The 27,116-nt window shown below is 40.0% G+C and overlaps 1 protein-coding gene across 2 annotated transcripts in view; it reads right to left on the bottom strand.

Annotated features, from left to right (window-relative positions):
* The window catches only part of arnt2 (aryl-hydrocarbon receptor nuclear translocator 2), a 55,284-nt gene that overhangs the window by 13,487 nt on the left and 14,681 nt on the right, over positions 1–27,116 (bottom strand). The window contains exons 4-11 of one of the 2 annotated variants that reach the window (XM_023289052.3): positions 24,633–24,680; positions 22,110–22,323; positions 21,129–21,342; positions 17,954–18,056; positions 12,316–12,381; positions 11,671–11,756; positions 6,436–6,512; positions 4,057–4,191 (exon numbers count right to left, since the gene is read on the bottom strand). In XM_023289052.3, coding sequence (XP_023144820.1) covers positions 4,057–4,191; positions 6,436–6,512; positions 11,671–11,756; positions 12,316–12,381; positions 17,954–18,056; positions 21,129–21,342; positions 22,110–22,323; positions 24,633–24,680 — 943 coding nt within the window. The remainder of the gene's footprint in view (positions 1–4,056; positions 4,192–6,435; positions 6,513–11,670; positions 11,757–12,315; positions 12,382–17,953; positions 18,057–21,128; positions 21,343–22,109; positions 22,324–24,632; positions 24,681–27,116) is intronic. The other variant, XM_023289053.3, reaches the window with a different exon arrangement.

The following is a 27,116-nucleotide window of genomic DNA, read 5'->3' as shown; positions in this document are numbered from 1 at the left end:
AGTGTATTCCTTGAACACCACCTGCGGGGACACCATTGTTTGCTTCAAACTGGGTCTTGATGTATGACGTGAGGGCCTATCATTATTAGCTGCACACGATACCATGCACAGAACCAGGGCCCTTCCCTTCTGTACCTTGAGGTCACTGGTGATCCTGGTTTTGTTGCTTTGGAAACAGCATAGAGGTTTGCTAGTATAGTAGTCTCCCTACAGATGTTAATGTAATCAGTGGTGCAGTCAACCATTCTTTCAATGTCAGTGTCCTTGCTGTCCTTCCTTCCTCTGTGGCGCAAGTAGCCTATTGCAATCTGTGGCCTCAAAGGTATCCCTTCATGACATGCTGGCCCCTGGTGATCACTTCTTGAATGAGCGGCTGATTCAGTGCATAGGATTTGTAACGAGGCTGGAGGAATACTAGATTGTGTTGTGAAGCCCAAGCACTTTAATCCCCCTTGATGCTGGTATACAGCAAATATAGTATCTTATTTTCCTCCGCAGGACAGTCAACCAGCTGCATAAAGCTGTTCAGGTGGGAGGTTAGGCTTGCATAACTGAATTCCCTTAAAATGTTTGAAATACTGCAATGAATGCATCAGGGCACTGGGTCTCTATTCTCGCAACAGCCTCATAAATAAAGTCACATGCTAATACAGCTCCTCTCCATAGCGGAATGTAAACAATGATTACATCTTGTGAGAACTCTCTCGGTACATAGTAAGGTCTGAAAGCTCAATATCTGGACAGCAGATTCTCTCCTTCACCGTAATTTAACAGGGGTTACACCATGTACTGTTTATAAATTTAAACCAGTCCCCTACCTTTGCTTTATCTACTTGCTCTTGCAGCTCTGTTCTCATACCACAGATAAGCCATGCAGATTCACACAGGAGCAGAAGTAGGAGTAGTATGTTGATAATCATGTGTCAGTAAAACAAGACTACACTCCCCCGTGGTTCTTCACAAATGCCTCAAGCTCCAACCTTTATCTGGGCTTGACACTACCCATGAGGACTGACAGTAGCTCTGGCCCTACATCCATGATATCGTATTTTCATTTCAGCCACGATGGGGTGTTTAACCCTGGATCTGTTCCATTGCAACATGAGGAGGTGCTCCTTTGTGTGCACTCTTTTCCCTCACAGTTTTACTCCTCAGCACTTACTCAATAAAAATAATCAAATATATACTCAAAACAAAACTTAGGCCAATGTGCTAGAAACATACGTATTATGCTGCCAAACCAAAATGAGTGTGGATAGAACTCTCTTGTAGCTTTGTACACACAAATACACACTCTTAGAGTACAGGTTGGTCCTCGCCCTACCTCAGAGTTCCGTTCCTAGGGATCAACGTAGATGAATTTTCGCCGTAAGTCGGAACACCGGCAAAAATGTAAACAAAGCCGTTACATGCATCACGATATCAATCAGTTCTTCGGAAAAGTCATGAATGCCGATGACTTTCATGCATGTATGAGTCATTTTACAAGAAGATAACAGAATATTGTAACGGACTGATATTGTTGTTGATGTTGAGTTTTCAATTTTTATTGTTCAGTTCGAGATGTACCTAATGTCAGTGAACATGCCATGTTTAGTTAGCTCACCTCTGATTGGCTGACAGTCAGCAGTAGTGTGTGTGTTGCTCCGTGCAGCGCTGCTGTGTGTGTCGAGCGACAGAGAGCTGGGAATGGCAGCGAATTCTGGAGCTAAGTTATAGGGTTTTTGTAGTTATTCTGGCGTTGGCTACAGCTCACAGTAGCCTGTGTGAAGGCTACAGGATAAAGTCTCACTCATTTATCCCAGTGGGTCGCAATATGTTGCACTGTTTTAACAACTTGACCGATGTTCGTTGGCGTTTCATTCTGTTCTGAGCGTTTTATTCTATCTAATTTCACTTCCATGGAGATGGCTTTCCTTTTCTTTGAAGCACTGCCATCATAAGAGTCTGACTAAAGCTTGGGAGCCATAATGAAGGGCAAAAAGTTTGCGAATATAGCACAATCCAAGGTGGCATGCAACCAGCGACTGTAAACAAAGCCGTCTTATAGTGCCGCGTGAAGACTTATTCATCTGCTCTGCTCCCCAACTAGTTCCACGTAACCAGTTCCAACGCAACGATGAAACGCCGTAGGTCGATGACATCATAAACCTAGGACACCCTGTATATACCAAGAAATTCTGAAACAAGACAAACAAATGCTGAACACAGATAGTGCTGCATAGTTTTGTCGACACTGAATGTAATTTTATGGTTTATCAACAACCATGAGTTCCAAATCATTGGTTTTATATTTCCTTTGTTTTTTTGTGAAATTGTGAATCATCTCTCAAGACAATAAATGCAGGAAAAGGTGATTCAAACATTTTTCCTTAAAGACGAGAGATACTTGCAGATGGTATAATGTGAGTGATATAATAAACTGGAGACCAGATAATTAATTAGAAAATTAAGAAAAAGTTAATACAATAAAAGACAAAAAAGGCCCTGCAGGAATGTAACAAACAGAGTCAGTGTAGTATTTCCAAACACAATTTTGTTCTAAGTTATAACAAAAATATGAATTTAGCTGACCCAGTCTACAAAAGCACAAGCTTACAGGCCACAGGAATGTGTTTAAAAAACTAGTGCAGGCAACCAATTTTTTCCATCTTAGTCTAATTATTTCCATTTTGAACTCAAAAACTCATATCTGTAACTGATTTCGTAAAGTACTGCAGAGCCATTGCATTTCCTCATCTGAAAAGATATGACTGGGATATTGCAAGAGAGGCAAACAATAATTGACAAGTATTTATAATGAATATACAAAGAACTGAAAACCAGGCAGTTTATCAAATTAGAGAACTGAAACTTTTTTTTTTGGCCATATTTTTTAAACTTTCAAGCACAATATGTTTTGGAATTAGTGTGATCACTCATATACAAAACAGAGCAGGGCAACTTATTCCATTCACGACTGGAGGAACCATTTGTTACATGTCATTCCCCTACTCTCTCTCCACACCTTCCCTGACTTTCTTTACTGTCACTATCAAACAAAGGCATAAAAATGCACAAGAAATATTAATTTACCTGAAAATAAAATGAAAGGTGGTCTTGAGCAGATTTGGGCAGATTTTTGGCAAATGTCTGTTGGCCTGTGGACAGATCTGTTACTGCATGAGCGATACAAGATGCAGTATCAAAATAAAATAGTGACTACTTTTTTACTCATCGGAGTAGAAGCTTATCGACAAGCATCACAACAACTGTGATCCCATAGCAAGATGGTTTCTGGTTTTGGTTGAAATTGATTCTTCATGTTTCATTTACAACACTGCATGACGAGCTTCTCAGAATCTGTCCTGAGAGCTGAAATTCCTTCTGCTTGTTTCCTTTTTTCTAAAATTGTGTGGAATGCACATTACACAAATTTTTAACGTTAGCCATGTGGCAAAATCTGTCTACAGACAGACAGAACACGAAATGTCTACCTACCGTAACAAAACTAATCAAATCAGTGCGCCACTTTTTTCAGTTGATCTTACAGATGCTCTAGATTTACAAGATAGCCAAAGACAGATATCCAACCAGAGAGATCAGAGAATCATAAGACTGTAAATACTTAAGTCACAGTTGTGAAGCACTGCAACACATTTTTAACAACAGTATGCTGAATGGCAGTGGTAGAAGGCAACATTTTAATTTCTAGTTTTACTTTATTGTACTTTGAGATTGTTGTCCCATTGTATATATAAGTGTGTCAAACTGACTTACTGTTGTTCACATGATGGTGCGACTGCTGGGTCTAGGTTTAGTTCAGAACAGCACTTTCTTTGATTCTGGAGGGGTGTGATGACAAGAGCTCTGGCCATTCAGATGTGCCTGAGGCTGCTCATGATGAGGCATATCTATCGTATATAGTTAATGCAACTGCAGTGCTCCTGCTTCTATAAGGCATTATGGGCTGAATGTCCAACTTAGGATCTTAAAAACAAGACGATAACACTTGTATCCACATCTCCAAGTTTTAAGACTATTCACAACATAAAGTCTATAATTAGCTTAGCTGACCTGAGGCTGATAACCAATGACGTTGATGCAGCGCGGGTCGACAAAAGTGATGACACCATCCGAGTTGTGACGTGACAGAAACTCTGTGGGAACCGACAGACCATTCATATCCATGGAAACTGGAGAGCTGGTTACCTGAGGGAGGCACAGACATATTTAAAATGCATCATTTAGGCACAAAGACGATATTATGGAGGGTAAATGGAGAATTGAAGCACAATTAATATGTCAGTGTTTCACACAAATAGGTACTGTTGTCTGTTCTACCGGCATCACAAATATCCACAGCAAATCCAAAATTCTGCTACAAAACCAGTTGAAATTATTGCTTCTATTTGGGCAGTAACTGCCAACAGTGGCACAAAGCCAACTTAAAGAAGCTGCAGAGAGGTTGTAGTGTGTCACTGGACTGTTGCATTGAGATTGAGTGTGTTTCCAGGGTAAACTGCTCACCCAGACTGGGGGTATTGTCTGGCACACAAAGAGCACATGGAGGGGCCATAACTTGTAAATTCAAGCAACTTGGGAGAAGCCTCATTCATTTCCTTCATAGAATTCACTGAGCTAGTTAAGAGGCTTCCTGATGGCAAGGTGCTAGATGTGGACAAGATTTGCAATGAGACACTGAAGGCTCAGGACAGCTAACTGTCTTAGTTGACACAGCCCTTCAGGGATAGTGTCTGTGAGTGGCACACCGGGGTGGTGTTTCCACTTTTCATAAAGGGGGACTGGAGTAAGTGTTCTCAGCCTCCCCAGGAAAGTTACGTAACCCTTGTGTGATGTTCGTATTTTTCTTATTCAGTCAGTGTTCGTGGGTCTGGGGGACCTGCTGCATTTTTGGGTTTTTAATTCAACACGCTCAAACAATTTTATGTTAAAATACTCAACAGATGTTTACTTCATCCCAATTACAAGCAATATAAATAGCATATATGGTTAATATCAGCACTTTACCTTTGTTTGATTACATTTATGAATTAAAGTGCTCCTCATTTTTTGTTTGTGTTTTAATAAAATGCAATTTATGAAATTGAAAATCACTTATAATCAAGATATGAGTGGGGAAAAAAAATCAACAAATTTACAAATGAAGCAAGGCTGTTCATAACTACTGATTTTTGTTCATTTATTTATTTATACTTCTTTAGAAATTTAACCCATTCAGGTAGTTCACGCAACACAAGCTGAACACATACAGTAACCATGCCAGTGTCACCGCCTTGTCCCCCACTGTTCTGATGGCAGCTAGCTTGTCTCTCTGTCTCGGTTATCAAAGCGGATAATCCTTGAAGCTATGTGGGAGTTTTCCAGAGATATTGTTGCACGGAAGAGTTCTCTGCCAGTTTCTGCATCCCACAGGAATTCTGTGGATTTCCCTTTGGACCTGAAAGCTCCAGCAAGGATAAGAACCCCAAAGAAAGCATGTAAATTGGTTTGGTCCATCTCCTTCCACCTCTTTCCAAAAACACACCATCCTTCTGAATTAGTGTAATGTAGAATAATTTTCTGGATGGAATCTGGGATGAAAAGCTCAAAAGATGACTTGATGTCCTCCACATGAGTCACTGCCATCAGTGTTGACCCTGGCTACATCCTGATCACATTGGCAGCCATGGCTCATTTCTTGGGCAAGAAGACCATTCAGTTTCACCGTTTTTTGACATCAATATTTCATCACCTGCTAGCTGCTGATAGGCTGGTCCTGTGGCTCATCTGCAGTTTGGAACTAGCTGATGCTTAATCTCATCCTCTTCTTCAAAGCCAGTGTCAGACCCTGAATTTTCAGAAATGTGATCCTCACATTCTGAAACCTGTTCCTCTACATCATCATCAATAGCTTCTCTCTCTCTTCCAAAATCAACTGCAAGGCCCTCTGAGCAGACAATCTTTTGGCCATCTTGATCAGTTGTGATAAGGAACCACACTGGCAAAGCTACATTTATTGTGTTCCGCTTGCAATTTGCAGTTGGGATACAGTACGAGACAATAAAGATTGGTAAAATGTGAGGGAATGCGAGAGCAGACAGTGTTGGTGCTTGAATTTTGCAACAATGCTACAACCTTGTGGTTTCTGTCGTGGTATTGTTTTAAAATGTGTATCAGTTTATTTAGGCATCAAGGTCAGAATTTTGGTATCGTGACAACACTACATTATTATGCATTATTTTTCACAAAGTCAAGTTAGACATATTTGTAATGCAACAGGCATGCAGAATAGCAAATACATATTTGAAATAGGTGAGAGAAAACATAGTAACTCAATCTGCTATTCAAAGCTAATATATTCCTTGTTTCAGGTACACACAAACATGCTCAGAGATCTTTTGCTCATCTCTTCAGATTTATCAAAATGGATAAACTGACTGTATCACCACATACCTGCAGTCTCCCAATAGCCACTAGGCAGTATTTTCCCGTCTGACCTGCCTCTGTGTCTTCTTCTGGTATAGTCATGCCTGAGGAAAAGAGAGACAAAGAACATATGAAACAAAAAGTAATTTTTCATGACATGTAAACACCTATTTATTTATATATTTGCTACTTCAAAATAGCAGTAAGAGGTAATCTATTGGCTGTCACTGCTCCTCTACAATGGCATATAAATAGTTTTTTCACAGTTAAGCCTCCACAATGCAAGTTATATATCAGACACATCAAACTGCTAACATATTTTGACAACTGCTTGCTCCATAATGCTACTACAAATAACTCAAGTCAAATAGAAATAAAGACCAGAAAAACACACAGACAAAGCAATACAATTTTAATAGCACTTCTGTTTTGTTGTTTGTTAGATACAAGTGTATCTCATATAATTAGAATATGGTGGAAAAGGTTCAATACTTTTCATCAGACATTACTCAAAGTAAAAAATTAAATATATTCTAGACTACACATAAAGTGAAATATGTCAAGCTTTTATTTGTTTTAAGCACCTTTTCCTATCACACTTCTTCCTTCCAGTCAACCCTCCATTAACATGCTTTGACACAGCACTCTGTGAACAGCCAGCCCTTTCAGCAATGTACTTTTGAGTCATACCCTCTTTGTGGAGGGTGTCAAGAATTGTTTTCTGGACAACTGTCAAGTCAGCAATCTTCTCCAGGATTGTGGTTGTGTATACTTGTACACCAGTCAGCCACAACATTCTGAACACTGAGCAGTGAAGTGAGTAACATCGATAATCTTGTTGTAATGCAATGTTCTGCTGGGAAACCTTGAGTCCTGACATCATGTGGATGTTTGACAATGTACCACCCACGTAAACATTGCAGGTCAAGCAACCTCACACCGCTCACTCACCAAGGCAAGAGCAGTCCTTGATACCAGTTTCCACCCTCAGCAGGACAATGCACCCCGACACATCCCCAAAACAGCTCAGGAGCGGCCTGGGGAACACGACAGAGCTAAGCTGTTTACTCGTGTTCCACACTCCCCAGATCCAAATCTTATTGAGCATCTGTGGGATGTGCCAGGACAAGCCTGATCTAGTAAAGTCCCACCCTGCAACCCACAGGACCCACAGAATACACTGCTACCATCCCAGTGCCACACAACATCCCCAGAGGTCCTGTGTCCATGCCCCACTGGGGCAAAGGAGTTCTAGCAGCATAAAGGGGATCAACACAATATTAGGCAGCTGGTCATAACGCTATGCCTGCTTAGTGTATATTCGACCAGACTAAGAATTTCAAGGCTCTTTGCAGGTGTTTCAAATTAACTGGCTGATTACAGGTCTTTTCAGGACTGTGTGGGTTCTAGGAGCCTTGATTGGCATCTCTGCGGCTCTCTGTGGAATATTTCAATATTTTGAAGCCCATTTTTGGGGGGTTCCATGAGGTGTAAGCTGTTTTCATCGAAGTTAAAACAATAAAGAATTGAAATACTTCAGTTTATGTCTAATGAGTGTAGAATATATTTCACTTTCAGTTTTTGAAATGTCTGATGAAAATTATTGAACAGTCCTCCATATTATAATTATGTGAGATGCACCTGTATAAGACATTAACTATACCTCAAGAGCAAACATACACTTTTCACACTGAAATGTAATTACAAGTTTGCTTTCAAGATAACTCTGCCAGGCACAATGATACCAAAACTTACATTTTATGTCATTATTGTTTTATTTTTCATGTTTTTGATGAGATTTGGTTCGTTTTCTCCCTGCTCCTCTCCCCTCCTCCCTTTTGTCTGATGAGGTTCACCTGCAGCTCCTTTCCTGAGCTCCATAAAACTCAGGGTTTTCCTCCACTGCTTTGCCAGATCATTTCACACCTTTGGTACAACAGTCACTCTTTCGCTTCTACAGTGATTCAGCTGAGTATTCTACTTCTTGTGACCTTGACATTACTGCTTTCCTTACAACTTGTGCTGTTCAGTGTAGATCCTCTTGCGTGGTGTGCTTTAGCTTCACATAATAACACCATATTCTTCTCAGTGTTCTACATCTTGGTTTAAACCGAAATTTCACATATTGTCTGGTAATTATTAACTTGGTATAGACATCTGGTTAAAAACTGCTCTAAGTCCACATCCATTTCAGAATTTTAATGTCTTAAAATGTGTCATGTATCTATGCCATAATGCAAATATTCTGTCAGATGTTTTTAACCCATTTTCTAACAATCTTACAATGACTTAAAAAAATCCATAGCTTAAACAAAGTCTGGACAGCCCAAAAGTTACCATCGAACCAAACACCACATGGAAGAGTCTAGAAATGATAAAAAGCCTGTAATCACATCCAGATATATGTGTGTGCCATTTAAAATGCAGTGATAACAGAGCAGAGATTTTATTGTTCTGAAATTCCTTGCTAGTTAACAAGGACCGTTTCTGATTAAATTCAGAGATGAGCTGCCATCAGCGCTTCCCACTCATAAGACTTTATCCTCATTGCTGGCTACATTCTTTCCTTCTTACACTTCAGTCAGCACCAAATACACAGGCACCCAATGTGCAACATATCTGTGTTCGTAACTTGTGTCTGTCTGTTATCCATCTGCAACTTATGAGTCGATGTGCGTGTGTCTCGCCTGATGACCCGTGCCGGCAGTATTATGTCCAGAACATTCCAAAGGAGTATTTTTAGCGCAAGGAAGTGAGCCATGTGTAACTGATTTGAAAACACATGTGGTGAGTATGTATGTTTGTGTTCTACCTGGAAATATTCCAGCATGACCTCAAAGTTCTAAGAGGGGATTTAGTTGTGTTTACTTGATGATGTTCAGTTTCATCACCTTACTTTAACATCAGCATTTAGACACCTGGTTTAAGACCAAGAGACTGCATTCCAGTCTTTTTCTTTATAAACACTGCGCAGACGTTATGTGCATGTGTGTGTGTGTGTGTGTGTGTGTGTGTGTGTGTGTGTGTGTGTGTGTGTGTGTGTGTGTGTGTGTGCATCTGGCATGAGACCTTGCATAATCTCAGATCCACTGCATAAAAATGCTACACTGATTAACAGCATAAGGCGTCAATCAGATATTAGCATATAGTATACCTACAGATGTTGTATAAATCATTGAAGGCAGGGTTCAGTTAACATTGGAAATAAGTACAACAGATGTAGATTTTCTTATTTTCAACAACTCCAAAACAACAAAAATAAACAATGCACTGCTCCAATTATCAATACTTAATGACTTTCTCACTTGCTCTTGAACTGTTTGCCCCAAGCCCACTGATTCCTACTAAAAATGTAAATCTGATATATAGTTTCTGTCTTTTGTTTTTAACCAAAGATTACTAAAACAAGAAGAAATAGTGCACTTGTTAGAGACTGTTTTCAAGAACAGAATCATCCACATTTGGTGCTCTTACAACTTATTTCCAATAGCAGGATGTATGACCCCAATCAATGTGGAATTGAGTCATAACGAACAACAGTGTGTGCTCCTGGTAATGAAGGAAAGTGTCATGCAGTGAAATATAGTCTGATTCATTGAAGTGCAATAATTTTTAGACAGCAATGAAGCTTTACAGCACATAAGATACATCTTATCTTTCCACGTGACTCTTCAAAGAGGTTCCAAAGAAACTGATTTAGCTTAAAATTTTTAGACTGCTAAAGTGAGTTTATTGACACGTGTCACAACACAACCCAAAACAGCAAGGAAGGTAAGAAATGTGGCAGTAAAAGTGTAGCTATTTGCCCAGGATTTGAGATGGTGGGGGCTGAGTTTTTTGGCTTGAATTTCTTTCAGCATGTCAGGAGAACGGGTCTGTAAAATGGTTAGACTCTGAACAAAAGGGCTGTGATTAATATCTGTGGATTAATTTCTACTTAGCACTGTGGTCTCACAGCTAGAAGATCCCTGGTTCTCATCCCGGCCTGGGATCTTTCTGTGGAGTTTGCAAGTTCTCCCTGTGCAGCGTGGGTTCTCACCGGGTACTCAAGCTTTCTCCCACAGTCCAAAGACATGCTGAGGTTAACAGTGGATTCTAAATTGTCCGTAGGTGTGAATGTGAGTGTGCTTGTTTGTCTCTATGTGTAGCCCTGTGATAGACTGGTGACCTGTCCAGGGTGTCATCTGTCTTCACCCTAAGTCAGTTGGGATAGGCTCCAGCCCCCCGTGACCCTAATGAGGATTAAACAGTGTATAGATAATGGATGGTTGGATGATTTCTAATTACAATGAAAGTGTGTGGATGGAATAGGGGATAGGAGGAGTATGGGAGTGTTGTATTTTTGCAGTTACACTTCAGACTGTCAGTTGGGAAATTAATCAGCTAAGAGTAGAGTGCAAAAACACTTCAGCTGTCAAATTCCCGCATAGATGAAGAGATAGAATACATGCAGCTTTATCTGAGCTTCGACTGGATGGAGAAAAGTTTTATGTTAAAAGAGGACAGACTTTCAAAAAAGTCACTCCAGAACCACGCAAGCTATTGTGGATCTGTGGCTGAATCCAACTCCTGATCCAGGGCTCAGCTCATGTCCACAGCTGCTTTACGTTATACCAGACCACACTTATTCTGGGTAGGGGCCCTTGCAGGGAAGTGCAGTTTGGGTTAAGCAAGGACATACATTGATCAGACACAACATTATAAACACTGACAGGTGAATGAATGACTATAATCATCTCATGAAATGAAATGTTCTGATTGGAAACCTTGGATCCTGGAAGTCATGTGAATGTTTCTTTGACACGTACTATTCACTTAATAACTGTGCAGACCAAGCTAAACCTCCCATTGGAAATATCACTTCTTTATGGCAGTGGCCAAGCAGGACAATGTGCCCCCCGAACCATAAAAACTGCTCAGGAACTGCCTACGGAACACCCAAAAGAGACCAAAGCATTGACCAGACCTCCAAATCCATAGATTTCCATTTGATTGAGCATCGATAGGTTGCACCGAAACAAATCTGATCAACAGAGGCACCAAACTGCAACCCACAGAACGCAAACCATCCACTGCCAATGTCACAGTCCCAGACAACACAGGATCCTCCCAGAGGCCCTGTGTCCATGTTCTGATGGGTCTTAGCTGTTTTGGTGGCCCAAGGGGGGACCAACACACAACTAGCAAGGGGTTGTAATGTTGTGTCTGTTGGGTGCACATAAGCAAATCGAACTAAAATATGATGTGTATGAAATTGTTTACCTGCAGGGGGCCAGGCTTTGATGTAGCCAGTGCAATGCACTACAGAGTACTGAGCTTCTCCTTCTTTTGAGGGACCAAGGCCATTCCTGATCATCAAACACACAGATGTAGCAGTATGTTAGATACACAGACAAAGTATGGAGAACTCAAAAACAATACAGACCTCTAACATACGGTACTTAACACTGCTGACTATATCTTTCTGTACAATTAAGAGCATGTAGACGTAAAACCGTTTTACACACAGCATGTTTGGAAAAATTGTGTTTATCACTCTTACAGTTTTCAGACTTTGCAGAAGCTGCTTCAAATGAATGCAGTTGCTCTGCTTGAAATCACATTTAGTTTCATTGATAAAGAAGTGATAATCAAAGGCAATCTTCTGTTTAAATCATTGCTACAAAAAGAACTCTCATTTTTTGACTGATTTTGAACACTACCATGTTTTTAAAATAATACAAAAATTATAATACACTGTAAACTATAAACAGAACAATCAGTGTTATAGGAACTGTATATGTCTTTAAAAAGCAATGTTTTTAAACTTTGTACACTGCAGAGTCAGTGTTTATAACCTGAAACCCTGGATCAAACAACTTTAATGCAGGCTGGATCACAATCACTGTAAGAGAAAAATGCCTGTACCTGTATCTCTTCCTCATGTTAGACAGGCGGTTTAGGGAGATGTGATCCAAAGGAGCGGTGCCGCACCTAAAAAAAATTACAAAATAAAGACAACAGCATACATTACACGCCAGCGGTACATGATGTTGGCCAGTATCTGCTTATCACAGTAGCATAATAGACGTAGCACATGCTTTTCAAAATTTACACTATCGTACAATAGTAGAATTAATCCAGTGACGTACTTTGTTATATCCTCAATTCAGATATCAGGTATGCAATTTAAGAATAGCTGATGTGAATTTTGGAAACTAAACTGACTAAAAACCTCAAGCTGTTCCAAAATGTTGCAGTCAGAGTTCTGCTAAGAACTAGCAAGAAGGTTCATTACTGCCCTTATCCTTGTCTCTCACCCCAACCGGATAAGACAGCTAGCTGCCCTCCCTGAGTCTGTTTCTGTTGGAGGTTTCTTCCTGTTAAAAGAGTTTTGTTTTCTTTCTGCTGTTGCCAAATAGGAGGCCTCAAAAAAGACACTATGCTGCTGGATCTTCATTAAGCATTTAGATGTTGCCTTTTTTAGTCCATTATATTTTGGGAGATGTAAACAAGTGTACAGATACCCTGTTACAGAATTTTTCTGTAAAATATGATTTAATCCATTTAAAATAGTTATTCTGTCACAAGGCAAAGACCCAAAAAGTACCTCGGTAGCATGAAAGTGGTGTAAGGAAGAACAAATGCGCTACACTACACAACACTGCATATGCAACATCACTGCCATCTTTTAACTCACTTAACCACAAGATAAGATCTGTTGCACTCCAGAGACTACTAATTCCCACACCACTTTTAAAATCATTTTATGGATTCTTTGAGGAACAGTTTTTAAACATAATGAATTGCTCTCTTCAGACGGGTGTCTTCCCTACTACCTTTAAAATGTCAGTGGTGAAGCCTCTTCTGAAGAAGAGCAATTTAGATCCCAACATTTTTAATAACTACCGACCTGTATCCAACTTACCATTTTTAAGTAAAATTTTAGAAAACTGTTTTTTCACCAAGTCAATGGCTTTTTAAACAGATTTAACATTTTAGAAAGACATCAGTCTGGTTTTAGGAAGAACCACAGTACAGAGACAGCACTTTTAAAGATTTTAAATGACATCAGGTGGAATTTGGATAATAAAAAATTAAGTGTTGGTTCTACTGGATCTAAGCGCTGCTTTTGATACAGTAGACCATCACATTTTACTAAACAGACTCAGACACCTGGTTGGCCTCTCTGGTACTGTTTTTAACTGGTGCAATTCTTACCTCACAGACCGATGTTTTTATGTAAGTATGGATACATGTTCCTCAGGAATCCATGAAATTAGGTGTGGGGTTCCCCAAGGGTCAATTTTAGGTCCCATTCTTTTTAATCTTTATATGCTTCTGTTTGGGGATGTCATCAGGAGACATGGCATCAGTTTCCATAGCTACGCTGACGATATACAGCTGTACATTGCCGTGTCTCCTGATGACACAGGACCAATAGATACCCTTGTAAACTGTATTTTAGACATTAAGTCATGGATGGCAGCGAACTTCCTACAGCTCAACCAGGACAAAACTGAGGTTTTAGTCATAGGTCCTGAAGACCAGAGAAAGAAACTTTTATCAAAATTACAAGATTTTAAACCAGAAAACTGTGTAAAAAATTTGGGCATGATTTTTGACTCTGAGCTGAATTTTATGCCACATATTAAAAATATAACAAAGATAGGTTTTAATGATCTCAACAACATAGCCAGAGTCCACCTGTTTCTCTCTCAGGCCAGCATGGAGGTGCTAATGCATGCTTTTATCTCTTCTCGTTTAGACTATTGTAATGCCCTGCTCTCTGGTCTTCCCAAAAAGAGTATTTTAAATCTTCAATTATTGCAAAACTCAGCCGGACGCGTGCTGATGAGGACCGGAGGGCGGGAACACATTACACCAGTTTTAAAGTCACTGCATTGGCTCCCCGTCCACTTCAGGATCGATTTTAAGGTTCTTTTATTAGTCTTTAAATGTCTTAACGGCCTTGCGCCTTCTTATTTATCTGATCTCCTTTTAACATATCGACCCTTGCGGATCCTGAAGTCCTCTGGCAGCGGCCTTTTAACTATACCACAAGCCAGGACAAAAACCCACGGCAAGGCGGCATTTAGCCACTATGGCCCCTGCCTGTAGAACAGCCTGCCGGAGAATCTCAGGACTGCAGAGACTGTCAATATTTTTAGAAGAAGGTTAAAGACACACTTTTTTAATCAGGCTTTTAATTGACCTTTTAAACCCTAATGTCTTATCATTCTTTATTTATTATCTTATGTATTTTTACTCTTTTAACCTTTCACCATTTTACTTATCTTATAGGTCTTTTATTCTGTCTTATAGTTTAGAATTTTTAGTTTTTTAGCTCCAGTGTTTTCTCAGGGGGGTCCTCCACGCTGGGGGTTGTATCTGGTCTGCTGTCCATGAGTCCCTTCGGCCCGGCTGGTTGGGGAGACTCCCCACCTCGGTGTGGGAGTCCCCCTGTCTGTCGGGGTCGGTGGGTCTGGGTGCCAGCACCCCCGGAGGTCATGGCCTGCGACTCCTCCCAGTGTGGACGGCCCCAATGCAGGCGTTTTCCACAATCGTCAGGGCCATGCCATGTCTCCCTACTGTCAGTGGTGGGAGTGTGTGTCTGTGGGCGTGTGTGTGTGTGTGTATGTATGGGTGTGTGTGTGTGGCCGTGCATATGTGTGTGTGTTCCAGCAGTTGTGTGCATATATGTATATATGGAGGGAGGGAGGGATGTGTTTTCTTGTTTTTAATGTTTTTAATGTTGTAAAGCACTTTGCGTTGCATTTTTAACTGTATGAAACGTGCTCTATAAATAAAGTTTGATTTGATTTAGTTCGAGTGAAGTAATCTGATCCGATATTAGGAGAAATCTTGAAAACGGTCTAAAGAAAAACAAGAAATTCTGAAAAAAATACATCACATATTCCAGTTCTGGGGCTGCACAGTAGTGTAGTGGTTAGCACTTTCGCCTTGCAGCGAGAAGATCCCTGGTTCTCAATGCCCAACTCTTCTCCTAAGTATAATAATTTTTGTATTACATGTTTGTATGGTAGTAGTGACAGATACAAGATAATAATAAGGTCCTCATAAACAGTTCTTGCTCTGTCTGGATTTCTCCATAGTTTGCCGGAATCATGAGTGAGTAACCATACTTTGCAAATTTTTGTTCATAGCAGTGGGTCCTTTTTGTACTGTGGCCAAAAAGAGGCCTGAGTCAAATAACTCACAGCCTTCAGTTGAGGTATCCCAAAGGCTAATGCACAGTGGGTGTTCTTCTGTGGAATAGGTAGTTGTGTGACTGAACATTGCATAAGTGAGCCTGGATTTAATAATGGCTTCCCTGCAATGTTAGCCTGCCGATCGTGCCATGTTCTTTTCAACAATGTTTATGTACGTGTCACAGAAGGGGTTGTGTTTCACTGTTTGCTTGCAGTCTTTTTCAGACTGTCCCAGCAGCATAATGTTTGAGTTATGCAGGGCCTGAGCAGCAACAGAAAAAAACATGTCAGCCCATCAGATTCCTAACAACATAACACACCGTGGCTTTCGTGCAACTCTCCCATCTTTGAGACAGATCTATGGAAAACAAGGCTGAAGAACCCATGATGCTTCTACACACTAGCACTAGCACAACCACAGAGAATCACAAAAATTTGAAAAAGGTATGTTATTTTGTTGAACTAAACACAAGCTCTTACAAGTCCTTGAAGAAGCCAAAGCTCCTTTGATATAGTTTGTACCCTGTGAGTAATGAAATATGTGGGGTAAACTGTGTCATATGCTGATATGGAACAGGACAAAGAAAGAGACAAATTTAGCAATGGGTTTGCAAAGGGTCTGAGGCTGTAGAGTAGAGATACAGTGATCCAAGGGATGGCAACAATTACTAGAACATACGTAGCTGGCAAGCCTGCTAAGTTTAATTATATGTGAACTATGGAAACATCAGTCACTTAACCAAGAGCCTTAGGAGAGGCAAAATATTAATGCTATTACATCAGGGTAGAAAGCCATATGGCTTGAGGTTATGTAGTGTGAAATAGGTTATGGGTCCATGAACATCTCAATTTAAAAAACAGGTCAAGTTGTACTCATAGCTGCACTTGTACTTTTAATGTGTGGCATTAAAGAGTGCGGTGTGTGCACTCTGTCACAGCTGTCTAGGTTCAAAGCCAATGTTATAAAACAAGAATTTTCCTGTTGAGCACATCTGAACTCTATCATGTTTTTGACAAAATACAGACACCTTCAAAAACAGTTTGAACAAATGACAACAAAATTCTACCATCTACCATATTAACACCTCAACAAGTAGTTTCTGTTAGTGCAGTTGTTATATGTGATCTATGTATCCTTAATTGTTCCTCACACACATCGCCTCGAGCCACAATCAGCCCATGTCTGTTTGTTGAGTATGTCTTTCTGCAAATGTGTTTTAAGGAGATATTTTAAAAAATCAACTGTAGCATCTCTTTCCAGAAGCAAAGTTACTCTTACTCTCAACAATTACCATCCACAGAACACAATGTGTTATTCTGGAACCAATTCATGCTAGTAAGTGCTAGTTCCTATATCAACAGTGTGACGTCTAATAGGTGGGCACAAATCCTGCAATTGTCCCATACCTATCAAGTGGCTGAGTCGTCTACATATTTTAGCTTAAAATTTTCTGTTACGCTTTCACAATAATATGTTATGAATGACATCCTCACCTTCCTTTATCACGAGGAAACATTAACAGCATGTGTGTTAAGTCTGCAACTCTGCAACATTGATTATCTCAAGATTGAGTGGACAACTGTAAGAATCTGGACAACTCTGACAAAGGCGAAAGTGTGATCGCTGAGTGACTGGTTTAGAGCAGCTCTAAAATGGCAAGTCCTGAGTGGGGCAGGTATGGAGTGGTTAGCACCTGCCACACGTGGTCAAAGGAATTACTGTCGGTGAACTGGCAACAGAGTAATGGATGCCCAAAGCTGTAGGGAACCAAGGCTGGCTGGCATGGTTCAACACTGTAGCAAAAGCTGCTGAAAACCTTAATGCTGCTGTGACTGAAAGGTGTCCGATAGTACAGTGCACAGCAATTTGCTTCATATGGGGCTGCGTAGACTGACTGGTCCAAGTGTTCATGCTGACTTCTGTCCACTAACAAAGGCATGCAAAGGCAGAGTGATGGTCTGGGCAATGTTCCAGGTAATGTATAATGAATAAAGATGGAATGACTTTAAATGTAGTACCTAAACATTATTGCCAACCATGTACATCCCCTCATGGAAGCAGCATTCTGTCACGGTAGTGGCCTCTTAGGACACCTTCAGAGGTGCAGCCTGTGTTTATTGTTATGATTTATATTTTACTGTCCAGCCCTACTTTTCACATATGTCAGGACCTGCCATGTAGCTTCCTCAGACTAACCCAGACACAGCTGCATGGTATGATTGTGTTAAAGGTTGCTGTAATACAGAACTTTGATCTTCAATAACAAAAACTAATGTAACAGTTGTTCATGATTGCTGTCAGGCTAGTTCTGGAGGGACAGGACAGAAACAAGAACACACTTAGTCACACACACCTCATGCGGCAGATAAAAGAGCGTCGTGAGCCCATGCACATCCTCATGGAGGACTGCTGTCCCTCTTTCTTCACTGTCCCTGTCTTCAGGTCCAGAATCCGCCCTGTTAAAACACAAGCAGAACAGATCAGTAGGGTAGCACTCGTACAAAATAACATCAACAAAGATCAAGGTACAAGAAACAGTGTCTAAAGTTGTAGTAAAGAGATGTAGCTGGTGTAATTTTGTTGAAGAAACCACCACGGCTAGCCTTTTTTACAATAATAAATAACAACATGACATTACTGTTAGCACTGGTAACTGCTAGTTTATGATGTATTTAGACCTAGGTGAAAAAAGTCTGTTTACAGCTGACCACTTCTGAAATTACCAAGTCTTTCTCTTAAGGTGCATACTGGCACTTTTTTAAGGAAAGCTTATTTTGGATTAGTATTTAGAACTAGTAAAACAAAATAAAAATCTTGGAAATTTTCATTTATTTTCAATTAAAAACAACTTATCTTGTAGCCTTTTGGTTATGCCAGGATTATATTCATGCATTCGACATTGTTAACAAATAAAAAAAAAAATCTGGGTCATGGTAACTCTTTCCATATCCATCAAACTGTATCATATCCTCAATGTAAAAATACTTTAATTCAACTGCAGCAAAAGTTCATTATGAGTCTAATTTGCTATATATATTATTTATTTATTTATTTATCATCAAACTACTATTTTAGACTATGTGTCTAAGTGTACAGGAATTTCCTCAAACAATACTACTGTGAAGGCCCAATAAGTCAGGTGATTATTCAACTGCAGAAACAACTTAAAAGAGGTCTCAACGCCGTAAGTAGCATAGAATTACCCTCAAACTTCTTGTCTTTTGTTCAGTTTTCAGAGCTATCAACACTGCTGTCAGGAGCTGTAACAGTAAAATAAGATCTTGAACTAAACAAACATTCACACTGTCACTGTGAACGTCAGTTGCACACATAGCTGCAAATGTCACTTCAGTCTATGATGCTAGTCCTTACTTGTCAATACCAGTATCACACTTTATGCCCAACACTTGTAAGGTAACTCTTCGATATGTGGCCCTTTCCGTGCATGTAGCAAGAAACACAAGCGAATGAACAAAACTTCCACTCACATCGGTACCAGTAACAATGACTTGTACTACAACCGCAGCGTTTCTACCAGAAAGACCTGCAGCAGGACTGGAGGTCTCCATGCAATCCATTAATTCTTCTACACTTAATTTGTAGTAAGACACACACTATCTATTCCTCCATTTTCTGATACAGAATGTGGATGTTTTGATGTTTCACCATCAGTTTATCCCCCACTGGTATTTGCTTATTTTGGAAGCAATACAAAACCTCTAAAGAGGACAGATAGCTTAAAAGCACATTCATCCATCTTTCCTCATGTCACATTCCAGAGGATGTGGGAGACTGTACTACCATAAGGCATGAGACAGAGAGTCGTCTTATCTGGAGCTCTGAAGCAATCCTATGCATTACAACCTGGAGAAGTGCCGTAAAACAAGTTCAGTTGTGATAATATGACCGTGGTGCCTACAAGATGTACAGTCTGTCAAGTGCAACGGGGTTCACTGAAGAGCTGGGTTTTAGTCCTTTCTTAAAGACTGAGAGAGACACTGCAGATCGAACAGAGTTTGGTAACTCGTTCCACCATCAGGGAACCACAGAGGAGAAGAGTCGAGCTATCAACTGGCCCTGTTGTGGTGGTTGGATCAGGCGCCTTTTGTTGGCCGAGTGTAGCGAGCGTGACCTGAATGATAGTTCAGGTAGGAGGGAGCTGTTTTCATTCTAGTTTTGAATGCAAGTGTCAGAGTTTACTGCCAGGATTAACAACATTATAAGCATTCAAATGTCAGCAAGAGGCATGTTTATAGATGTTCCTCTCTCCACATTTTTGGAAGTACACTTATTTGCTTGCTCTCTGAAAGTGGAGCTGGAGTCTACTTTAGCACAAAGACAGGGAGCTGAAAAACACTGAAAAATTGGCTCCAAAAATACAAATCCCTTTTAGTCTTTTTAGTAACATATTTTATCTTCTTTGTTTATCGTGTAGAAAACCATCAGTGGTTCTCAATGGGATATGTGATGGAGCCATTTCTTGTTCAACAACATCCACTTGCAGAGCCTGTATGCAGCTTCCTCTACTAACAGTACCGTACTCTCAAAATGTGTGCTTTTCCCTCCTCGCAGTAAAAGGATAGGGAGCCTATAAAGTATGTTAGTTTTGTTCGAGTGATTGAAAATCAGGGACTTCAAAGGCTGGTACAGTATGCATTTCGGCATGTGTGCAATGCTTCTGTGTGTGTTTTCACGTGCCACAGCTTTCTATGGAGATTCCTGAGTTATGTGGATTGCACTGGTGGGTTAGTGTGGTTCAGAGGGCCTCTAGGGTCAAATAGGCAGACTTACAGACTCAGATACAAACTCAGTGGGTTCACTAAGATATTGTAGACAATGGTGCCCTCTAGTGAGCATTATGAGTATGTCATACATTTTTACAATTTAAGTGTCGCTTTCGCATTCAGAGCCTTAAAACAAAATACTGTACCCTGCATAGAAACAACTGGCGACTCCTGTCGCAACTAATATTTTCTGCATCACCTGTAGTGAAGCTTAATCATGCTTTAGAGTGTCTACTTCTCTCCTGTGCCTTACTGCAGGTGAGCGACAGAACTGGGAGAAACTGAGTAATGCAACATTGTCTAGTTGACATCTTCAGAGCTCTTCAGGTTAAACAAAAATCCCTTCTTACAAATGATGATTTTGAAGTGGAAAACTTACTTAAAACTTACTACTGTATGTCAAGAAATACTTTTTTTTGGTTATATCTGAAATCAGTTTTGACTTTAAGCCCACGCTTAAAAATTCGGCTCAACACGATTTGAAAAAAGTGTGAGTGGGGTCAGAACAGGGTCTAAACACAGACACAGGCAGGCAGGTGAGGCAAAAAAAAATTCTAAAAAAGGTGATGGTCCAAAACGAAGTCCAACATGCCTTAAATTAATCAAAGAGAAATCCAAAAGCTGAACCACACAAGTGAGGAGACTGAAGAAAACAGAGTGGAACGAAGGATACAGAAGCATGCAGAGTGGAACTCGGGTAAAACAACAGATTATTACATGAGGAAAGAATTCTTAGTTCTTTACCTGTCATTGAGTTTTCTGAAGTGCTAAGCTGTTCCCTCAGCTTGTCCACATCATCGGGGTGAACCTGTTCATACAGAGTGCTGCCAAACCACTCTGACTGGGGATGGTTGAGCACCGGCGTCACAGAGTCGGACACATAGATGACCCGGCCTGTCTCGGCAGCAACCACAAACAGAAAGCCATCCGCTGCCTCCAGGATCAGGTGCTTCAGTTCCTACAAGGAGAAAAGAGGTATAAGCATCCAGAAATCAACTTGGAAACATCACCAAACATACACACATGTACAAAGGAGATATATAAATCAAATACACAGTAAAAGTTTGTTCAATTCAAATTAAGAGGCCGCTCAAATGTAGGAGGTAGTCTTATAATAATCAGCTGTATGCTGTATTACACTAACTAACTTGCCATATTTAAAATTTTGGGACACGTGAAAGAGCACTGTACCACCGTCATTTTCAGCTAAAAACGAGTCAATTCATAGCTGCAAAACGAAAGATACTAAGCTTGTTAAATAACAAAATAGATTGTGTATTATTTGACAGTTACACACTGGCTATTATGTTCTATTTTCTATGTTAAAAAAAAAAAACTACAACATGTGGACATCAGGGTTGGTTTGTCTCAGGATGTGTCTCAAGTCATTCTCTAGATTTGCTCCTTGACACACATTAACAAGCTTTAAAAAACCTCGTTCATATGGGACAACAAGGCCTGGTTTGGACAGGATAAGACCTAATACTGGTCTAGTCAGGATCAGTAGGCTCAGGAACAGCTTGTACCTGTCAGTTGTTATATTTCATTCACATCTAGCACAATAAATAAACAGAAGGCAACTGATCATACCCACAATTATTTTGTGTATATTTATTTCCAAAATGTTGATTTTCATTTTGACATTAAGATATTTGTTGTTGATCAGTGCGAACACCACTGTAATCCCATTTATGATGAAGCTCTGGGTCTTTGACAGTGCAATACCTGTTCAGTGAGAAAGGAAGGCTTATAGGCCCCATCAGTGGATGTGTTGCCAGTGCCCCTCATGGATTTCATATGGGAGACTGCCATACGCAGGATGGTCAGCTTATCAGGTTTTCGGGCCAGGGCGCTGCAGGTAGGGACCATGTCTGACAGCTCAGTGATGTACTGGGTCATTTTGTTGCGTCGGCGTCGCTCGATCTCACTGTGGTTCTCTCTGAAACAGAAAAAAGAACAGTTCACGTTTGGAGGACACAGACTGGGAACCACAAATTAATCTCTTCTAGCTAGATTTCTACAAGTAGAATGCAGCAGGTTTAACTGCTGTTTTTGCAAACTCAGACAGAAGATTTATACTAAGATACGTTTTTCTATGTTTGCAAATACATATCTGTCTATCTGTTCATCCATCTAAAAAATGACAGAAAAAAATCTGTATATTCTCTAACTATGAAATGCTAACAGCTAGGAGTTCATAATTTGGTTTAATGTTGGTGAATCTGACTCCCTCATTTACAAAGTCGGAGTCCAAACATGTTTTTAAGTATTTTAAAACTATTGTCTAATGTGCCCATTCCTTTGCTTACTGCCCATTAAAATGTTAAAAGGAAAAGAAAAAAACAGTAATATTTATAGATATTTCTAGGGTGTTTTGAGGATCTTTCTGTTTGTTCAAAAGGATGTGTCTAATTACTGGTGTATGTCACTGTGCATATACAGTCATGAGCAAAAGTTTCATACACCTGTAAAGACAATCATGGCAGTCTTGAGTTTTCAAAGACTCCTGCAACTCTTAATGTTCTGTGATGAACACGGTGGGTGAGGCTGGAGGACAGGTCTGGGGTCAGATGAAACAACAATTGAGCTACTTGGCCACGATGACCAGAAATATGTTTAGAGAAGAAAAGGAGAGGCCAATAACCCCAAGAACACCTTCAAGCATGGTGGTAGTAGTATTATGCACTGGGGTTGTTTTGCTGCCAATGGAACTGGTGCTTTACAAGTAAAGCACCAACGAAAAAGGACAATGAAAACAATGAAAAAGGAGAAAAACTTATAATCATAGGGCAGAAGACTGGGTCTTGGATGCAGTTGGGTGTTTCAACAATGACCCCAAACACACATCAAAATTAATAAAGAAAATGCTGAATCAGACTAGAACTGAGGCTTTAGACTGGTCTCCCCAAAGTCCTAACATGAGCCCCTTCAAGAACCTGTGGACTGCATAGAAGAAACAAGTCAGCGTCAGAAAGCAAACAAACTAGACCAATTCTGTCAAGAAGAGTGGTCAAAGGTACAACCAGAATCTGTGGAAAGCTACCAAAATGAAAGAAACAAAGTACATGATTGTTTTTTGTGACAAAGATGCATGTGAATCAATGATTCCATCGTATATAATTAAGAGTTGTAGAAGTCACTGGAAATTCAAGACTGCCATAATATACATGGTCTTTACAAGTGTATGTACACTTTTGTTTACAACTGTATTTACTTTGCATCTTTTCTTGGATAGTAATGCCTCTGGTGATAAACTGAGTTTGTATTATTTCCTGTCTTTGTTGATGCACATTTCTATCAGACTTAAAGATTTTCATCATGCTTTTTTACTTTTCGGGCTTCCTCACCCACTTTGTGTCAGGGTTTTAAGAAGCCAAAGTATTACCACACCACCAGCGTCTTTGTTTCCTCATTTATTCAGTGAAGCTCTTGGGTTATGCTGGGTTCTTTCTGGGAAAGAGGATATTCTTATCCAGATATGTCACTTCTCTTTTCTATCTGACATCGGATATCAATACAATACCATCTGGTATGTTGAGCAAACTCAATCAACCCTGCTATTGGACAAACCGTCTGTTCAAAAAATACTTGCATTTGATTGGTTACAAAGAGGGAAATATCCATCATTTATTAGTAATTGTCAAGCAATGACATCTAAACACCTGTATCAATATTGATGTAATTTGTATACAAACTAGATCTGGGCATAAAAACATTAATTTATCATAGTTTATTGTATCTGCCCTTCATCAATATAGAATGAAATTGTTGAAAAGAATGTTAGATATTATTATTTCCTGTGGCTGGTAAAGACAGGCTTCACGGGCTAAAAACACACACGACCTCCACTTAACCAAAGCACTCCCATCAGTCTGGTCTGACAGCAGACCAACTTTGTCGAAAGCAGATGCCGGTGTGGGGTCCTCCCCCTAATGCTGCTGCTGTGTTGACATTGAAATGATTACCTTGATAAATAGGTGCAAGTGCCTAAATTCAAAATAAATCCCTTTTCTCATGGTATTTTTTGAAAAATAGGTAATTGAATAATTATCAAATTCATCAACTTAAAACAATTTATCACTCAGTCTTAATACAAACACTATCCTGATTTTTTTTTTTTTTTTTTTGCACTTGTTAGTATTTCTCTTTGTTCAGGATCAGAACAGGTGGAAAGTGCTCATGTCGTACAGGGGTGTTGATCTCTGAGTCAAAGGAAAATCCTCTGTGACCCTAGCTGGCTAGGCCTACCTGGCATATCTTTCCTTATCTCCACCAGGAATCTGATCATCATCATACCTGCAGAAAAGAGGGCACAGCATGTAACACAGTGTACACATACAGACGAAAAATGCAGCATCTTCAGTATCCATACTTAATTCACATGCAATGGTTATCACATACTCAAAGTGATTGCAGATGGTTAAAAATTTCATGATAACATCATGGAGAAAACTGGACACAACAGTCTAGCAATGGCTGATGTACAGTGATGGACAAAAGTTTACATACATTTGTAAACACCAAGATTATCAAGGCAGTCTTGAGATTCCAGTGACTCCAATGACAGCTCTAAAGCTCTCATTACAAAAAAAAACAAACATACATTTTTGTTATTTCACAGATTTATGACAGGGCTTTTGAAAATATGATAAAATCTGCTGGGTCAAAAATATAGATACAGCAATGCTAAGTTTTGGTTAAATGTTGCTTGGCTGGCTGCACAGTGGTTCAGTGGTGAGCACTGTCACCTTGCAGCTAGAAGGACCCCGGTTTGCATCCCTGGGCCTGGGATCTTTCTGCATGGAGTTTGCACGTTCTCCCTGTGCATGCGTGGGTTTTCACCGGGTACTCCGGCTTCCTCCTCTTGCTTGTCTGTATATGTAGCCTTGTGATAGACTGGTGACCCCATCCAGAGTGTATTCACCCTAACTCAGCTGGGATAGACTCCAGCCCTCCCACAATCCTAATGAGGAGGGATGTTCCTTGGTCATTTTCATCTAGACTAGGAGTTTTTGGTAGCCGTCCACAAGCTTCTGGTTGTATGTTAGGCCAGTCCTCTTGACAGAATTGGTAAAGTTAAACTAAATTTGTTGATTTCCTGACACAGACTTGTGTCTTTATTACAGTCCACAGATTCTTGATGGCGCTGGATAACTGTGGGAAGGCCAGTCTAAAACCTTAATTTTAGCCTAATTTAGTTTGTCTGAGGTCACTGTCTGGAACACCTGTTTGTGTCCATGACACAACTTTCTGGCTGATGATTTTACGTTTTCCGGAATAATCTTTATATATCATTTAACTTACTTTGTGTAGCGTACCAGTACCACTGGCAGCAAAACAGCCCCAGAGCATCATACTACCACCACCATGCTTGACAGTATGTTTGGTATTGTCAGGGTTAAAGGCAACACCTTCTTCCCTCTAAACATATTTCTGGTCATTGTGGCCAAAAAGCAAATTTTTGCCTCATCTGAACCCAGAACTTTCCTCAGGAAAGCCTTTTCTTTGTCCATGCAATATGATTCTATGTTGACTCTGGATCTGTAACTGCTTTGAAGTGTTTCCAGGTGACTTCCCTGATTTGTTCCAGCTAATGATTTGATTCTTCAGATCTTTGCTGAGCTCCTCAGACTTTCCCATTGTTGTGTAATGGTATGTATCAAACAGTCTCTATATAAAATGGCTCAACAACTGTTATCACTCACAAGAAGTTAAGAGGTCATGCCACAAAGTTGCTGTACACATATTTTTGACCCAGATTATTTTCTGATATCCAAAAGGCCTATAACAATTATATGAAAGAACCACAGTTCATGTTTGTTTTTTGAGATAAAGAAACATGTGTTTCAATGATTTCATACTACAAAATTCAGAATTACTGAAATTACTGGAATCTCAAGACTGCCATAATATTCATGGTCTTTACAAGTGTATGTAAACTTTTGTTCATGACTGCAAATGGTGCAGTAATAAAAGTATTCTGCTCCACTGTAGGTAAAGACAGGCTACAAAACTAAGTTTCTTATATTCCAAGTTACTAAATATATTTCTTGCATTGTTTATATTGCTTACATTGACTCACAAAATAAATTGCTGACATCTTGGGGCAAAGCGAGATCACTGGTCTTGGCTAAGTGAATAAAGCAGCAACAACAAGGGTGGGGACTGTACCCAAATGCAAAGTTTAGTTAATGTTCAATGTTGACAGGTTAATAGGTTACTAAAAGTGGACTGTGGAACTACAGTAAGAACCCAGTGTAACTGGAATGACTGACATCCTATTAATGTACAGGCTGGAGGTAGTTACACTGTCTTAGTGTAGGGAAGAGACCTGTTATTTATCCCTCAACTTGTCCCTCTTAACTGTTTTCACATTTACTGGTGTTACAGCGTGAATAGTGTACCACATCCAACACATCACCCCCGAAACATTACAAACTGGATCACCTCTTCTTTCTTTTCCAGTTTAGCCCCTGCAGCCCCTCAGCCCCCAAGCTATGGGAGATGGCAGCGAATGATCTATTTAGTAGCAATAGCATATTGACAAAGTGTATATATGGTGGAAATCATTTCACAAAATGAATTGGAAGCTTTCTTATAGCCATATCAATCTGCCCATTAATAAGAGTGCAGTTCCTCCTGTGGTCAGCAGAGAGCAGCTCCTCCTCACAACTGTCACCACTCAACTTGACAGATACAGATCAACTGCCATCTTGTCAAATCAGAAATAAC

This window comes from Amphiprion ocellaris, chromosome 1 (assembly GCF_022539595.1).
Source record: "Amphiprion ocellaris isolate individual 3 ecotype Okinawa chromosome 1, ASM2253959v1, whole genome shotgun sequence".
NCBI lineage: Eukaryota > Metazoa > Chordata > Actinopteri > Pomacentridae > Amphiprion > Amphiprion ocellaris.
The sequence above is the reverse complement of the archived record's forward strand: the minus strand, read 5'-3'. Positions and strand labels throughout refer to the sequence as shown.